The following is a 14020-nucleotide window of genomic DNA, read 5'->3' as shown; positions in this document are numbered from 1 at the left end:
AGCTCCATTTAAACAGATTGTCAAAACTAGCCAATCAGAAGTCGTCAATATATTGTAAATTACACAAACATAGGGCAACGCACTGCCGCATACACGCTTTCATCTGTCATTAGTGTCAAAGTCAGTTCGGCTTCGGTGCAGGTTTCGCAAACACTTCTTGTTCTAGCATCAAACTCTTGATATTTCCCCATTTCAACCTAGTGCTAACAAGGGACAGTGCAGGAAAATAGTTTCAGGAGTTATGCCGCCTCATTCGGCCCGGACGAATCGCAACAAGAGATACGGTAAGTCACAAATTAGACGCGAGCCACTCATACCTTCAAACCGTTCAAATGTACAACGCATCTTAAATGAATGAGGACTAATGTCAAAAGGATTGACGACGAACGCTCTGGGATTTTTCCTGTTTGAACAAAATCAAGTTTGCTTTTGAAGAAGTTGACTTCATTTTTCTGTGTAGGGAGTTTGCATTGTCTGATAGTAAGTGAGCAAGACGTGTGTTTCTTAAACAAATTTCTGTCGTGATTTGAACTGCTCCAGCGACTTTGATGACAGCTCTTTTGAGATCAATAGACACTGAATATTGTAGTCTTTAGAAGAATGCCAACTAGCTCTGAGCTTAGTTATTATAATGCCCTTATCAGGCTACCCTCTAAATATATTTATTAATCTTTTAACTCATTATCTCCGTCTACAGGAGACGATATGGATAGCGACAGAGAAGAAAATGAAAGCCGTTCACGTGCCCATACGAGCCCCAAGCGACGAAGAGGCAACCTTCCAAAAGATTCTGTCAATGTTTTGCGTTTATGGTTATGGGAACACAGATTCAATGCGTATCCTTCGGAAGCCGAAAAGCAGTATCTTTCTAAGGCTGCTAACCTCTCAGTTCTCCAAGTATGTAATTGGTTTATCAATGCAAGAAGAAGAATTCTCCCCGACATGATTCGGAGAGAGGGTCGAGACCCGAGTAACTACACAATCACAAGACGAGCAAATATGAAGAGTCATGGCTCCACATTTCAACGAAGTGTGTCCGAAATTTCCAAAGAATACGAAAAATCTTACTCAGATGAGGACAGGGAGTCATTAATATCAAGCCCAATTTGTGGCTATGAAGGACATAATTTAGACTATTATGAGATGGATAGGTCGAACTCGTATCAGTTTTCTAAAGACAGTCTGGAGGCACAGCCCTCTCCACCCTCCTCAACAGGCGAGGACGACGATTTAGATCAGGATTTCGATGGATTTAGTAGCATAAATTTATTGGTAGAAGTGGCTTTGAACACCGAGGCATTTCGACGAGAACATAAAAAATGTCTCCAAGAAGTCCAGTCTTTGTCATGTTAACTTGTTGATTTTGAATCGATAAAACAAATTCAGGGTATGTTATTGTGCCGGGGCTTCATTGTACAATGTAATGAATTATAAATTGTCATACTATAGAAAAAGAAAATGTGAAGTTGACATCACAAAAGCTTGTTGTGCGTTCTCAGTGTTGTTTTACTAACCCCAAAAACGTGTCTGTTCGTGTTTGGACGAGGAATACTCACTCAAAATCTTGTTCGGGGGCGATAACGGAGGGCAAATTGTGGGCAGATTTATGGTAATCACCAATTTGGACCATCACAGCAATATGCATATCATTCTTTGTTTTGCTCGGGCCCTGAGTAAATAGGCTGCTTAAACAAGAACTTTTTGATAGACACTTGGTATCAAATGATACAAAGTTAGCTATGAACCTTAAGCTTAAACAAGGCTATCTTTTGGCGTGACCAAACTCTGGCTACAACTTTTTTTGAACCCACCCCCTTGTGCCTTTGACAGTATTAGACATGGATCATATTCTATATCTCTTCTTCGACAGGCTTTATTTATTTGTCCCTCCCTTCTTGGGTGTTCACTTCCATTTTAGACGTGTAGACTACAAGATCTCACTTTCTTTCCGAATATCTGACCTGTTGCCCTCCGCCTCTGCCATGATATCAGCCACCAACCGGCTTCCCAGACGACTGAATCCTTAGAAACTAAAGTACACTTATATTAAAAGACCTTGACTTTCATGGCCTCCTTGAAGGCTTTTCTAGCCAAATCTAGACTTCCTGCCATGCTTCAACTAAACTTGTTTAAAACGAAGTAGAAATTTGAGAAAATTTTGAAAAACGTTCTCGGATGAGTGTCATCCGTCAAGTTTATCCAGCCTCAAATTAGACTGACGGCTAGCTCGGTCTTGGTGAGCCCGAGATTAACTGGAAAATGCGCTCAGAAATACGTCTTTTGAAGGGAGAAAAAATAGACGAAAGAATGGAAAATGAAGCAGGTCGAATATTTGTGAGAAATTCTAATGACATTTTTCTTGTTCTTTTTGTTACTAGTAGTTATTGACATTTCGGAAAGCCATGTGGAATAGAATATGTCATTATAACCTGCTGTGTGCTGCTCGTTTTACACTACAAATTATCTCTTAGTATCTATAATGTTTCCTAATCGGACAAAATCTACAAGATCAGGCAAACAACGGACATAAGTACTCCAACTCTCCTTTAATAGTCATTCTTTATTTTCCTCTTTTTCGTGATAATTTACGAGCTGTTTTTTTGCTTCCCCACGAGATGAAATATGACTTTACATGTGCTTGTCAATGATCAAGGGAGGATCAACGGTCTTGTTTCCACAGCAGTGAAGAGCTTTTCGTCTGTATTCTGAGATTATAAATGAACATTCTACCTGACAGAAGACATTTTAGGGTTTCTCCTCTCCTTACGGAAAAGACACGCAACCAAAGACTGTTTAAGACAAAATTGTTTTGATTTTCTATAAGCGTTAATTGCATTAAGACCGATTTTAATTTTATCACTTTAATCTAGCTCAAATTACGAGTTTTGAAGCCCTTACGTGAAATACAAAAATGGCCAATTATTTCTCCAGGAGTTGTTAAGAAATGAGATGTAGATATGCGATTTTGCGGTTCTAATTTTTTTGAACACTTCCAAACCAAACAGGAAAAAAAACTGGAGATCCGCGTCACGCAAGAAGATCACGTCACGCTGTCAAATGACAGCTTTGAGCAGTTTCTATTTACATGTTTAGAATTAAAATCCTCGTTAAAACGGTTGTGATCCTAATTATTACTTTCGAATTTATTGTAACAACCAAGTATCAATCTTTTCTTAAAACACACATTAATTTCAACTTAATTTTGTTATAAATATTCTATCAGGCTTATCCATATAACGACATATTCAAATTCAAACAAGAGGTCCAAATAACTATCTAATTTCACACAACAGTCTCGTTACGACTCTGATTCACTCAAAGGAAAACAGTCGTTTCCTGTAGTGTTTCGGCAACAGAGTTTGTTATTCTAAACGATTAAGTAGCGAAGGTTTGAAAGCAGCTTGACAGGGAAAGAAGCGCACGTGTTCCGAGCGACAACACACTTGAAAACAAACACCGGCAAAACCCAAAACCACCAGTTAGCCCTTTAAATATAAATTCCAAGCGTAGAATTTCGATATTTATTTTCATATTGGGCTTTTGTCTTTTTGAGGATTGAATGGCGAGTCATTTAGACTTTGTCCGTCATACAAATATGTTTGTCGAGACTTTATACCTATATTTTAACTGAATATCAGTTCCATCGGCTGAGCCGCGGGAATAAAGTGACAGAGCTTACGTTTTTAAAACCTATTGAAAAACTAATGCGTAAACCAGCAAAAAGATAAATGTGAAAATACCCTTTTAAAAACCGCTTACTCTTATATTGTAATATCATTCTTTTCTTTTGAATTTATTTAACAGTTGAATCAACGGCTGATAGCGAGACGAATTTACCAAAAGCCAGACCCGTTCTTCTCGTCTTTCTATGATTAGCTAAGTCAAAACACGACAAAAGTAGGAAATACGCCTCTTGACTTACAGATATTGTACTGATTATCTCGCAAGCTCCGACCAGGAGAAATGTGGAATATTATCCCTTTGCGCGCGCGTGTCACTACTTGCCTCTCGTTGTCGCAACAGTAGGCTCTGTACTGCATTTTCTGTAACTTGAGTAAAGATCCTAAGTACTTACTCGTAGGCATTTCATAACTTTATAGATAACGATATTTTCGACCAAATGTTTTTAGCACTAGAAGAATATTTTAGTTCATTAGTAAACACCGCATAAAAAAACAACTGTTTGGAAAATGAATGAAATTTTTTTAATACAATCCTCTACTAGAGCTGACTTAACTTCTTTCCTCAGGATTCACACGCGCTGTAATATTTGAAGTAAGTCATATGATAACACGTCTTTTACGCAACCAAAGTGTCACCAGCTATACGTTACCGCCATTTCAATTTTCATGCAAATAAGTGTCGCGAAAAACAAATCTTTCCAAAATAGACCTTTGACTTGAGTCGGTCCTCTTTCAGCGAGCTTGATGCACAATGCAAAGCACTGTTGTTTTGGTTTTTATTTTGACCTGTGTTTTTCCATCCATCCGAGATGAAGTGATCGCTTCACCCTTAGCACCTGTCTATCACCACCCTATCTGTAGTACTACATGCCTGGTCTTGTTTTGCTAATCACCGGAGATCCTGTGATCATGTGAGCCCAAAAAATATGAAGTATATAAAGTATGTCGCGGATACAATACTGCTATAAATAAAGAGGTTCGCGAAGAAAGAGTTTTTTTGTGTTCAAGTTTAGTTTGCAACGTATTGTCAATGACTCAGAGGGAAATTAGGGCGCACCGCAGATGCGACATTGAAAAGTCAGAAAAAAACGGATTTGTCTTTAATTGAGTACTCTGGTCAGTGGTAGTGCCATCCTGTCTGCCCGCATGTGGTAGTGTACCATCATCCTGTACGCGTGCTTGGCAGCATAACCCATGGGGCATTAACATTACTCATCATTAAGTTCCTCGTGAATTCAAACTGCGCAGCAGCTCTAACACCATTAGAGCGTTTGTGGTAAGAGTGACAGGAGAAAAATACGGTACGAAATGTCGTAATATTGGAATGGCTTCCCCCCGGGCTTCCAATCGTCTTCCAGTAATTCATCTAATCTCAACGTGCGCAGTTACGCCTACGGTAAGATACGGTACGGCTCAGTCAACGAACTGAACAGCTACGAACTGATTTGCCGTATATCGTTTCCCACTCAGATGAAAACTGCTCAGCAAGCAGTCAAGCTGCTCGAACTAGACTATAGAATATCTGGCCTAATACAGCTTTGCTCTGCTGCAAAGCTCGACCAGCACGTTCCTTTCCTTGTGCGCAAAGGATTTTGGTTAGTAGTAGATCCACTATCATACAAGTAAACGCTGTATTTAGTACGTGAAACAGGCTTTTTCCATATAAAAGAAACGTCGCACAATAAGAAATGTTCCTGAAACATGTCCCCAACCGATCTATCAATGGCTTGTTATGCACTTAATTAGCGCACACTCGGCAAGCTAAAAAATCAGTTCGGAATACCTCGCCACTTGAAATCCAGTACACTCATGTATTATATGTATAACTTGCCCGTCTCAGTTCTCAGCCTTCTTGATCACTAAACGTTTTCCCGGAAAATTCTGGAGTCCGATCCATAGTATTCTTCCCTTGAAGAAAAATGAACAGCAACAAGCAGTTCCGAAAAAAAAATCTAGAATTCGTTCACTTGCGCTGCCCATGCAGTAGTGAGCCTCTTTAACGGATAGGTGTAGAGTCAATTTTTTTCTGCGAGAAATTCTTCCGTTTATTGTTTTTTCCCCTCGCGCTACTGAAGAACACTGAGTAAAACAAGCATATGGTATATCCCCAATTTGATTCGTGGTGAGTGTGCTGTAACGTGAGTGGTGACGTATGTTGGCAAGGGGCCGGCTGTCAACTATGTTCTGTTTATTAGACGTCGCTCTATGTTTATAAAGAATACTTGTTGTAGTCTATTCATCTCCTCTAATCATTAACGAGTTATGTTTCAAGTAACTCAAAGTTCACAGTGAGAACATTCTTGCAGAAGTCACGTATGTAACTATAAGGAAGATTTGAGCCGCTTGAGTTTGACCTTGACAAGCCATCAGTGCATCTGCCCAGAGGGTGTAAGAAGACCTCGAACATACAAAGACCCGACTAACTGGACAGGAATGGGAAATCCCGTCATATGCTTTCTTGTAGCTCAAAACGAGGAAAGCAGGATTATATGGAAAGTTATGTAAGCATTTACAAGGAAACGTGCCTACCGGATCATCAGTAGGAAAACCACAATTTTGGAGCCCAACAAATGACAAACTTTCGAGGGAAAAACATTACGAGACATTATCATACAGATTGGCTGAATTGATTTAGTTTTCCTATACTATTTTCCTGATATTTTTTTGTTCATTGTTCGTTCACTATAGCCAGTGTGATAGCGCAATCATCACGCCAAATAAACATTTTAATGACACATTTTTAGATATCACAGTTTATCTCAAGTGGGTTCCCTGTGTTTTTAGATCACTCTGAAGAGGACATTCTTTGATAAGAAAGGAACGCAAAATGATACGAAATCACTATGGATCAGCTATTAATTTACTTATATCTGACATTTATTAGCTTGACCGATTTTATCTGACTTTTTCATCGTCCGGAAGTGCGAAGTAAGATGATTGGTCAATTAATCAGTTGATTCAATCTATCTTCAAGTACAATTAATAAGTTCTTGTTCAATGTGGTATTCGTTTTCTTTGCAAACTCTACAGAACTACGATACACAAGAAGAAGAAGAAGAAGAAAAAGAAGAAGAAAAAAAAGGAAAGGAAAGAAAAAGGAAAAAAGAGGAGAAAAGAAGCAAATTACTTTTTTTGATAGCATGCAGGACGATAGAATTTTAATCAGTAGATACTTTTTTTCTGCACCAGGTTGAACTGTGTCGATCATTATCATTTATGTTGAGAAGGAGACAATGCACAAATGACAGAGGATTCGCCTTATGCAAGCAATTTAAAATAATAACCATTAAAATCACAGCAGGACTGACTGACTGACTGACGGACTGACCGTATTCTGATCCATATATTTTTCGTGACAGGGTGTCTGATACCCACTCCCTACTTTGTCAAATAGCCTTTATTCTCTCACGACAATTTTTGATTTCATAGCAACATTTCAAAGATACTTTCAACTTATTTTCTCCTGTTTTGTAACATAATTATACCCTGGTCCCTTTTTGAAAATATACGTGGCCGGGAGAAAAATCGTCGAGCCTCTAGGACCAGGGTAACATAATTACCGAACGGAGATGAAAAGTAAGCACTGGGAAGCTATGGTAGCGTAGTCTAGCGTGTATCGTGTTTGCTGACGTGCGGATCTCTTAAGCTTTTTCAGTGACAAGTTTATCTTCCATGTCACGAAAACATCCGGCTTCGAGTGATCTTTGACATTTTCTATCGAACAATTTTCTTGAAGCGAATAATTTATCCACGAAATGTGTCTCTGTTACAAATTAAATTGAACAGCATGTAGTTCCATTACCTATACTGATTCCAACTTTATCATTAAATTCGATATTTTTTTAATGTTTAATTTAATAATTAACATTATAAGGGGTCACTTAATTTCCGCGTACACATATTTTCGCGGCAATTTTATCTGTTTTCGCGACAAAATGCTATTGCCACAAACTCGACAAGAGGTCAATAAAAGCTATGCACATCGGCATCTTAAAAGGAAAACCATACAGTGATAATGCGAATCATCTAGGCTCTTACTTTACTCAAACTCTTATCGATTACATCCCAGATGAATAACAAATAGATAAATCAATTGCAACGCAATAGATCAGTTTCTAACCATGTGCCCCGGCCCCACCCCTCTTAGGAAAACGGATGTGCTTACAAAACGCAAATTAAACCATCACGCATTAAATTCCTTTTGACATAAATCCTATTTTCCGATAATATGTGCCTTGGATGGCTTTAGTCATATGACATTCCTATCTTGCACAGATAATACGCTTGGAGCGCGGTTAGGTTACGCGAAGCTAAATTTCACAACAACAAAAACTCTACTGACAACGTCTATAACAGGACGTTATAAGTTATTGAAAAGATTCCTATAAAGAAAATTTAAGATTAAAAAAATTGTTTACTTCTATCATTAACGATTATCGTGAACTAAGATTCAGACTCTTGCACCAGCCTGGATCCACGATCACTTGCGCGTGACTTCAGTCCTTTGCGACGTAGCAACTCAGGAATTATAAAAATGTAAAATCCTAGAATGACAATCAAAGATTTCAGTGATCCAGAAAATAGCATGATAAACGCCATGGATTTGTCAAAACAATCAGCGTAGGAGGCCAATGGCATTCACAAGTATTAAGTAGCCGAACAAGAGAAGGAAATGAACTAAGAGAAGGAGTCTCTCGCATTCATGCTCTTGTAACCATTATAGGCCACATTGGCCATCGTTTGTTTTTCTGCACGCGCATACTGCACGCGCATACTGCGGGTGCTCTACGCTAAGGTGCTCTACGCTGTTTGCTCACGTTTTTTTTTTTTTTTTTTGAAAACACAAGAAAACATGAGCAAACAACGTAGAGCGCGCGCAGTATGTACCGAAAAACGACCGTTAAAATGCATGATTCTAAAAATAGCGTCAACGTTTCTAAGAAAAAGCATCAAAGAGTGCTCATGATGGGGCGCGGGGTTTCCTTCTCTTAGTCAATTTTCTTTTGGTAGCAGTAAGAAGAATGTTCAGCAATTTTTCAATAGGACTTTTTGATCGATGAACTTTGCTTCTTATAGTTGTAATATCTGATTATGCACTAACGATTATTTTGATTCGTTTCATTGATTTACGGTATATATTATTTTCATTGGCACTAAACTACCAGCCTTGACACACCCTAAAGCCTGGGCTTCCTGTGGTTTAAGTAATAAACAAAATGGCGTCTACTTCTCTTTGCCGTAGTATTTTCATCACAGGCTGCAATCGCGGCCTGGGTTTAGAATTTGTTAAGCAATTTTTAAAGCTTTCTCCTCCTCCTGAACACATTTTCGCAACCTGTAGGGACTTGAACGCCAAAAGCTGTGAAGAACTCAAGCAACTTGCCTCTGAAAACTCCAACGTCTGTCTTGTTGAACTGGACGTGACTGAGTTTGAACGAATAAAAGGAGTTGCCCAAGAAGTTAGCGACAAACTTCAAGGAAAAGGCCTTAATGTCTTGTTAAATAACGCTGGGATAATATTTCGAGAGCCAAGTATCGAAGATGTTACGGTTGAAATGATGGTGGATCACTATAAAGTTAACACGGTTGCTCCCCTAATGATAACACAAGCATTCCTGCCCTTGTTGAAGAAGGCTGCCACTGACCCAGAAGAAAAGAGCTACATAAAAGCAGCTGTTCTAAATATGTCTTCATTAGTTGGTTCTTTAACTAACTACAAGAAAGGAGTCAGATATCCTTATCGAGCAAGTAAATCAGCTCTGAATTCTGTTACCAAATCAATGAGCGTTGATTTGAAGCCCTTTGGCATCATATCCGTTGTCTTGGATCCTGGTTGGGTAAGGACAGACATGGGAGGTGAACAAGCTCCACTTGCAGCTAGCGAGAGTGTGTCAGGCATGATGGAAGTGATAAAGTCACTGGATGAGTCTAAGAATGGCATGTGGCTTGACTATAAAGGAGATATCACACCTTGGTAAATTATTTCTTGATGTACCCAAAGATTAAAAATAAAATATAGCTAGACATGACAGGGGCGTTAATATTCTATTAAATTTACAAATAGTTTATTGATTTGATATTGAGGTTGAATGACAACTAATGATACTCTTAATTTAATTTAATATTTTTTTCTAAAACTATCTTTTTGTATTGCAATAAAATTATGGAATTAAAAGGTGGATATAAAATATTTACAAAAGGAGGCATACAATATATAATATCACAATATTCACATCATTCACATCATTAAAGAAATAATGATAAAAACAAACAAAAAAACAAAACAAAAAAACCAAAACAAAACAAAAATAACTAACTAAAAACAAAGCTATAATGGATCCTAAGGTCAATAAATAAAAATAGGACGTTTGCATGATGGAGTCATTTGACTCCCACTACCAAGTTGCTTTGTAAATTTTCTTTTTTATTTAAAATAGTATTCCTTCATGAGAATAGCAAGACAATTGGTGTGCAAGAGAGTCTGCTAGTAGAGGTCAATGATGCCATCATGAAAACGCCCTATTAAAATAAAGTAAATTCTCTTGTGATAAAATATATATCAATGGATATTGATAAAATTAATAGTACATAGTAAAGAGATTTCAGAAGATGTGAGAATGCAGAAAAATAGTTAAAAATCAAGTTGGATCTTATCTCTGATTAACCTTGGTAAAGGCAGTCTGTCGTAACCTGGGATCCCACTGAACTTTCCAGTTTCATGTCGTATTACTTCCACGCAGATTTCCTCCAATCGTTTTGGCCTTATAGTATATCTATCAAGTATAATTTTAGTGTTTGTTGATTGACACCTGTCAATTGGCGTCAACCCTTGAAAATCACGCTGTAAAACATTCGCCCCGCCCTCTGCAAGGAGGATCATAGCATCGTCATGGTTACCGTTGGCTGCTAAGTGCAGAGGAGTGTACCCACAATACGTCTCAGTAGCGTCAATGTCAGCTCCATTCAAACAAAGTAGTTTAACGATTTCTAAGTTTCCCCGTAGAGCAGCTGTGTGAAGTGGTGTGTAACCTGCGTGATTTCTTGCGCGTACGTTAGCATTATTTGCGATTAGAATCCTAGCAAACACGCTACTTTTGAGCATGCAAGCGAAGTGTAATGGAGTGTCTCCGTAGAAGACATCACTACTAAGGTTCACGTCGGCTCCAGCTTCACACAGCTCTGAAACAGCGTGAATTGATTGCTCATCTCCATCACGTGATAATGCTAAAAGTAGAGGAGTATATCCGAAGGAGTTGGAGCAGTTCACGTTCGCACCACGTGATATCAACGAACGAATGCGCAACGCTGATGAACTTACTAATACTGATGTCAGGAGCTGAGAGTCCAAGGCAGCTCGGTTGAGTATCTGATGGTGATCATGCTTGATCCTCTTGACTGAAAAGGAAGAAAAATACAGCATGAGATGAGATAGTGGACTCGACACGTTTTTTGATTGGATTGCGTCCTTTCGAATAAATGGTGACAAAGGAAGGAAGGAAGGAAGGAAGGAAGAACGAAAATTTTCTCGTTCTGTATGTCAAATCCCAGCATATTTATGAATGTTCTACAATAATTCTTTAACTTTTTACTGACCGTTTCGTACACGTCGTCTCGGCCACGATATCGTTGCCATCTTGTCTGTAGAGAAATTAAAACTATTATTTATTACCCATCGTATATCTTTTTGCAAAAATCAAACCTAGTGAGGTTCAATGCTCGATGCATTCTGTTGATGGCAAAATGTTCTAAAGTATTGTAATTATTGTAATTATATGAAGGTATATTTTAAATATTGGCGGGAAAGTTAAATACCCTAATACGCACGCGCACCAACTTCCTTTTAAAAATATCGCATAATCGGTTACTGGTTGAAAATCTAACCCCTGTTTCCTAAAACAGCTCTAGATCTCAGTTTAAGACGCAAAATCATAGCAAGACAAGCAGTATATTTTGATGGTTTCTTTGAATTTTTGAATTAAATAGATTGATGAATTGACTTTTGATTCTTGACTTGAATGGACGCGTTTATGAATTTTGATATTATCATTGTTTTATGTTAAGAAATTACGGGAAAAAAGTCGGGCAAAAGTGATGAACTTACCAACATGTACGACCAACTGATTTCTACGTCGACCGTTCTCAGAAAGGCATTTTTTTTTTGCGATAAACTATTTAAAAATCGTGGTTTCTTTTGCTTCGTCCATCTTCGCTTCACTTCGCTTTTCTTTGTTTTGAAATTGTTTTTGAATACAATGACGTCATAATATCTTGCAGCTGTGGTGTCTCGGCCACGGGGCATGAGTACTAGTAATATTTTCAAGATGGCGGCCGCGATGTTACAAGTCAATGGTTGTTTAGAGATCGAGAATTTAATCGAATTTTGTGGCATTCCTAAACAAAAAATACAATTGAATCCATGTATTAGTGATTCAGCTATAAAGGTGTGTATTTATAATCTCGTTTTGGGTGTGGAATGTTTCTGAAAAAATGAAGTTTTATACCAACTCAGCAAACACGTGACATATAGACCTCTCTAAGAGACCAATCTTTTATTACGTCGTAGGGAGGGAGGCGGTGGATTGCAACATGTCATACTGTGTATGTGCTGTAAGTCAGTTCTGTACGTTTCCCACTTATACAACAAACCATCTTATTGGAAGCCTTTTCAGTGTTTTGGCATGTCATGTGTTCATACCCATACAAAAAAAAATAGTGTGCTAGTCTTAAGGTCAGTCCTGTTTTATGATCAAAACATGTTTATTATTTAATCCCAGGTACCAAGCCTAACCTTCAGTAGTGGAGTAACAGTTGAAGGCATGAGGACTGTAGCTGTATATATTGCAAGTGTATGTCAGGATCTACAGGAATATGGCCCACTTCTGGGAGAATCTTCTTTACAAAGAGCTGAAATTGATCAGTGGTTGGAGTACAGACAGACTGATGTTGAGAAGGCTTTACGTGACAAAAATTTAACAAAACCTGTTTTGCAGGTATGACTAGTTGCTCTTTGACCCTGTTGAAATTTCTTTATTGAAATCTAGCCCACAGAAAAACATGGTTAGAATTGATAGTTGAGCAGATTTCAGGATGGTAAAAAAATTGTTGTACCAATGTGCTAACACAGTACCTTGACTGTGATGCTTGACAATTACCTTTTGCCCTGCCATTGGTTGGATGGATGCCCTGTCATTGGTTGGATCATCAATTCTTTCTATGTTGCTAGTGTTTCACCATGCCATGAGAACAAGTTTTGAATAGTAAAATGAAAAGCCATATAGTTTTGTTATTTAATTCTTTTCTAATTTGTTTCAGGATTTCAACTGTCATCTGGCAAATAAGATCTATCTTGTTGGCAACAAACTATCCCTTGCAGATGTCATACTTTACTATGCCCTCCACGGTATTATAAAACACATGATGCCCCAAGAAAAGGAAATGTATACGAATATATCACGCTGGTTTAACCAGGTAAGCTATATGGTTGGAGTAAAGGAAATATAAAATTTATTTTTCCTGCAACTGTGGAAGGAGCAAATGAATGGAAATTGGAAATGACTTGAAACTTGGATAAATATATTATCTTAACATTCAACAGTGGCAGATAAAAATATCAATTTTTTAGCACCCAAATTGAATAAATTATGTTATTTACTCAGCCCTATTGTTTTTTTTTCACTTTTAAACCAAAATTTCTCAACAGGAAGTGGATCCTAGGCTAAAATTTTCACTAATCTGATTTTCATAATCATAATTGAGTTTGATTACCCTCAAATATTTGAATAATTTGGACTTTAAAAAAGTTTCATCCAAGTGCCCAGGAATCACTGGTTCTATTCCAAAAACTAGCCCAGTTTGAGTGAAGAGAAAATCACTTTTTCTAAATATAATTTAGCTTTAACTCTACAAGACTAGCAGTATTTGTTAAATAGATATCTACAATATGATTTCCATGATTATTTTTCTTATTTTTAAATTCCTTTTTTAAATATAGGTTCAATCTATTCTTGCAGCAAGACAAGGCCTCTCTCTAATAACATTTCAACGCAATCAGCTGTATTCCTAACCACACGAATGCCTGAATGTTGTAAAAAATCTAATAAAACAATTCATTCAACCTAGTAGTTCATGTTGCTGTGCCAATGCCACTGCTGTACTTGCAGTGGGGAATGTGGTAATATTTTAAAACACTATATAACTATCACCAGTGAAAAAATAAATTCAAACTCAGAAGTACCAAGCGAACAGTGTTAAAAATAAATCTGAAGCGAGATGACATTTTACCCCCAACTCTATACCATAATAGTTTTTAAAATTCTTTCATATTAAAGTTTTTGATT

At 37.7% G+C, this 14020-nt stretch overlaps 4 protein-coding genes across 5 annotated transcripts; 3 read left to right on the top strand and 1 right to left on the bottom strand.

Annotated features, from left to right (window-relative positions):
* Positions 1 to 78: 78 nt before the first annotated feature.
* LOC116290340 (uncharacterized) lies at positions 79 to 1480 on the top strand. Its single transcript, XM_031697348.1, has 2 exons — positions 79 to 284; positions 698 to 1480. Exons 1-2 carry the CDS (start codon positions 242 to 244, stop codon positions 1351 to 1353), a joined length of 699 nt encoding a protein of 232 aa, XP_031553208.1. The 5' UTR covers positions 79 to 241; the 3' UTR covers positions 1354 to 1480.
* Positions 1481 to 4432: 2952 nt separating this feature from the next.
* On the top strand, positions 4433 to 13797 carry LOC116290341 (eukaryotic translation elongation factor 1 epsilon-1). 2 transcript variants are annotated; one of them, XM_031697350.2, is made up of 4 exons: positions 4433 to 5079; positions 12458 to 12673; positions 12996 to 13151; positions 13675 to 13797. In XM_031697350.2, exons 1-4 carry the CDS (start codon positions 5008 to 5010, stop codon positions 13744 to 13746), a joined length of 516 nt encoding a protein of 171 aa, XP_031553210.1. In that variant the 5' UTR covers positions 4433 to 5007; the 3' UTR covers positions 13747 to 13797. The 2 variants fall into 2 exon arrangements, with proteins under 2 accessions (XP_031553210.1, XP_031553209.1); XM_031697349.1 differs by lacking the exon at positions 4433 to 5079 and adding an exon at positions 11966 to 12124.
* On the top strand, positions 8875 to 9712 carry LOC116290338 (uncharacterized). Its single transcript, XM_031697347.2, has one exon. It carries the CDS (start codon positions 8900 to 8902, stop codon positions 9659 to 9661), a length of 762 nt encoding a protein of 253 aa, XP_031553207.1. The 5' UTR covers positions 8875 to 8899; the 3' UTR covers positions 9662 to 9712.
* On the bottom strand, positions 9727 to 11922 carry LOC116290337 (uncharacterized). Its single transcript, XM_031697345.2, has 3 exons — positions 11785 to 11922; positions 11277 to 11321; positions 9727 to 11078 (listed from the first exon to the last, which is right to left on the bottom strand). Exons 2-3 carry the CDS (start codon positions 11314 to 11316, stop codon positions 10315 to 10317), a joined length of 804 nt encoding a protein of 267 aa, XP_031553205.1. The 5' UTR covers positions 11317 to 11321; positions 11785 to 11922; the 3' UTR covers positions 9727 to 10314.
* Positions 13798 to 14020: the final 223 nt, after the last annotated feature.

Source organism: Actinia tenebrosa, unplaced genomic scaffold, assembly GCF_029948245.1.
Source record: "Actinia tenebrosa isolate PJP-AT-01 unplaced genomic scaffold, QUT_ActTen_1.0 PGA_scaffold1__47_contigs__length_23844297, whole genome shotgun sequence".
NCBI classification, from domain to species: Eukaryota; Metazoa; Cnidaria; class Anthozoa; order Actiniaria; family Actiniidae; genus Actinia; species Actinia tenebrosa.
Note: the sequence above shows the minus strand (reverse complement) of the source record. Positions and strands in the feature narration are given on the sequence as shown.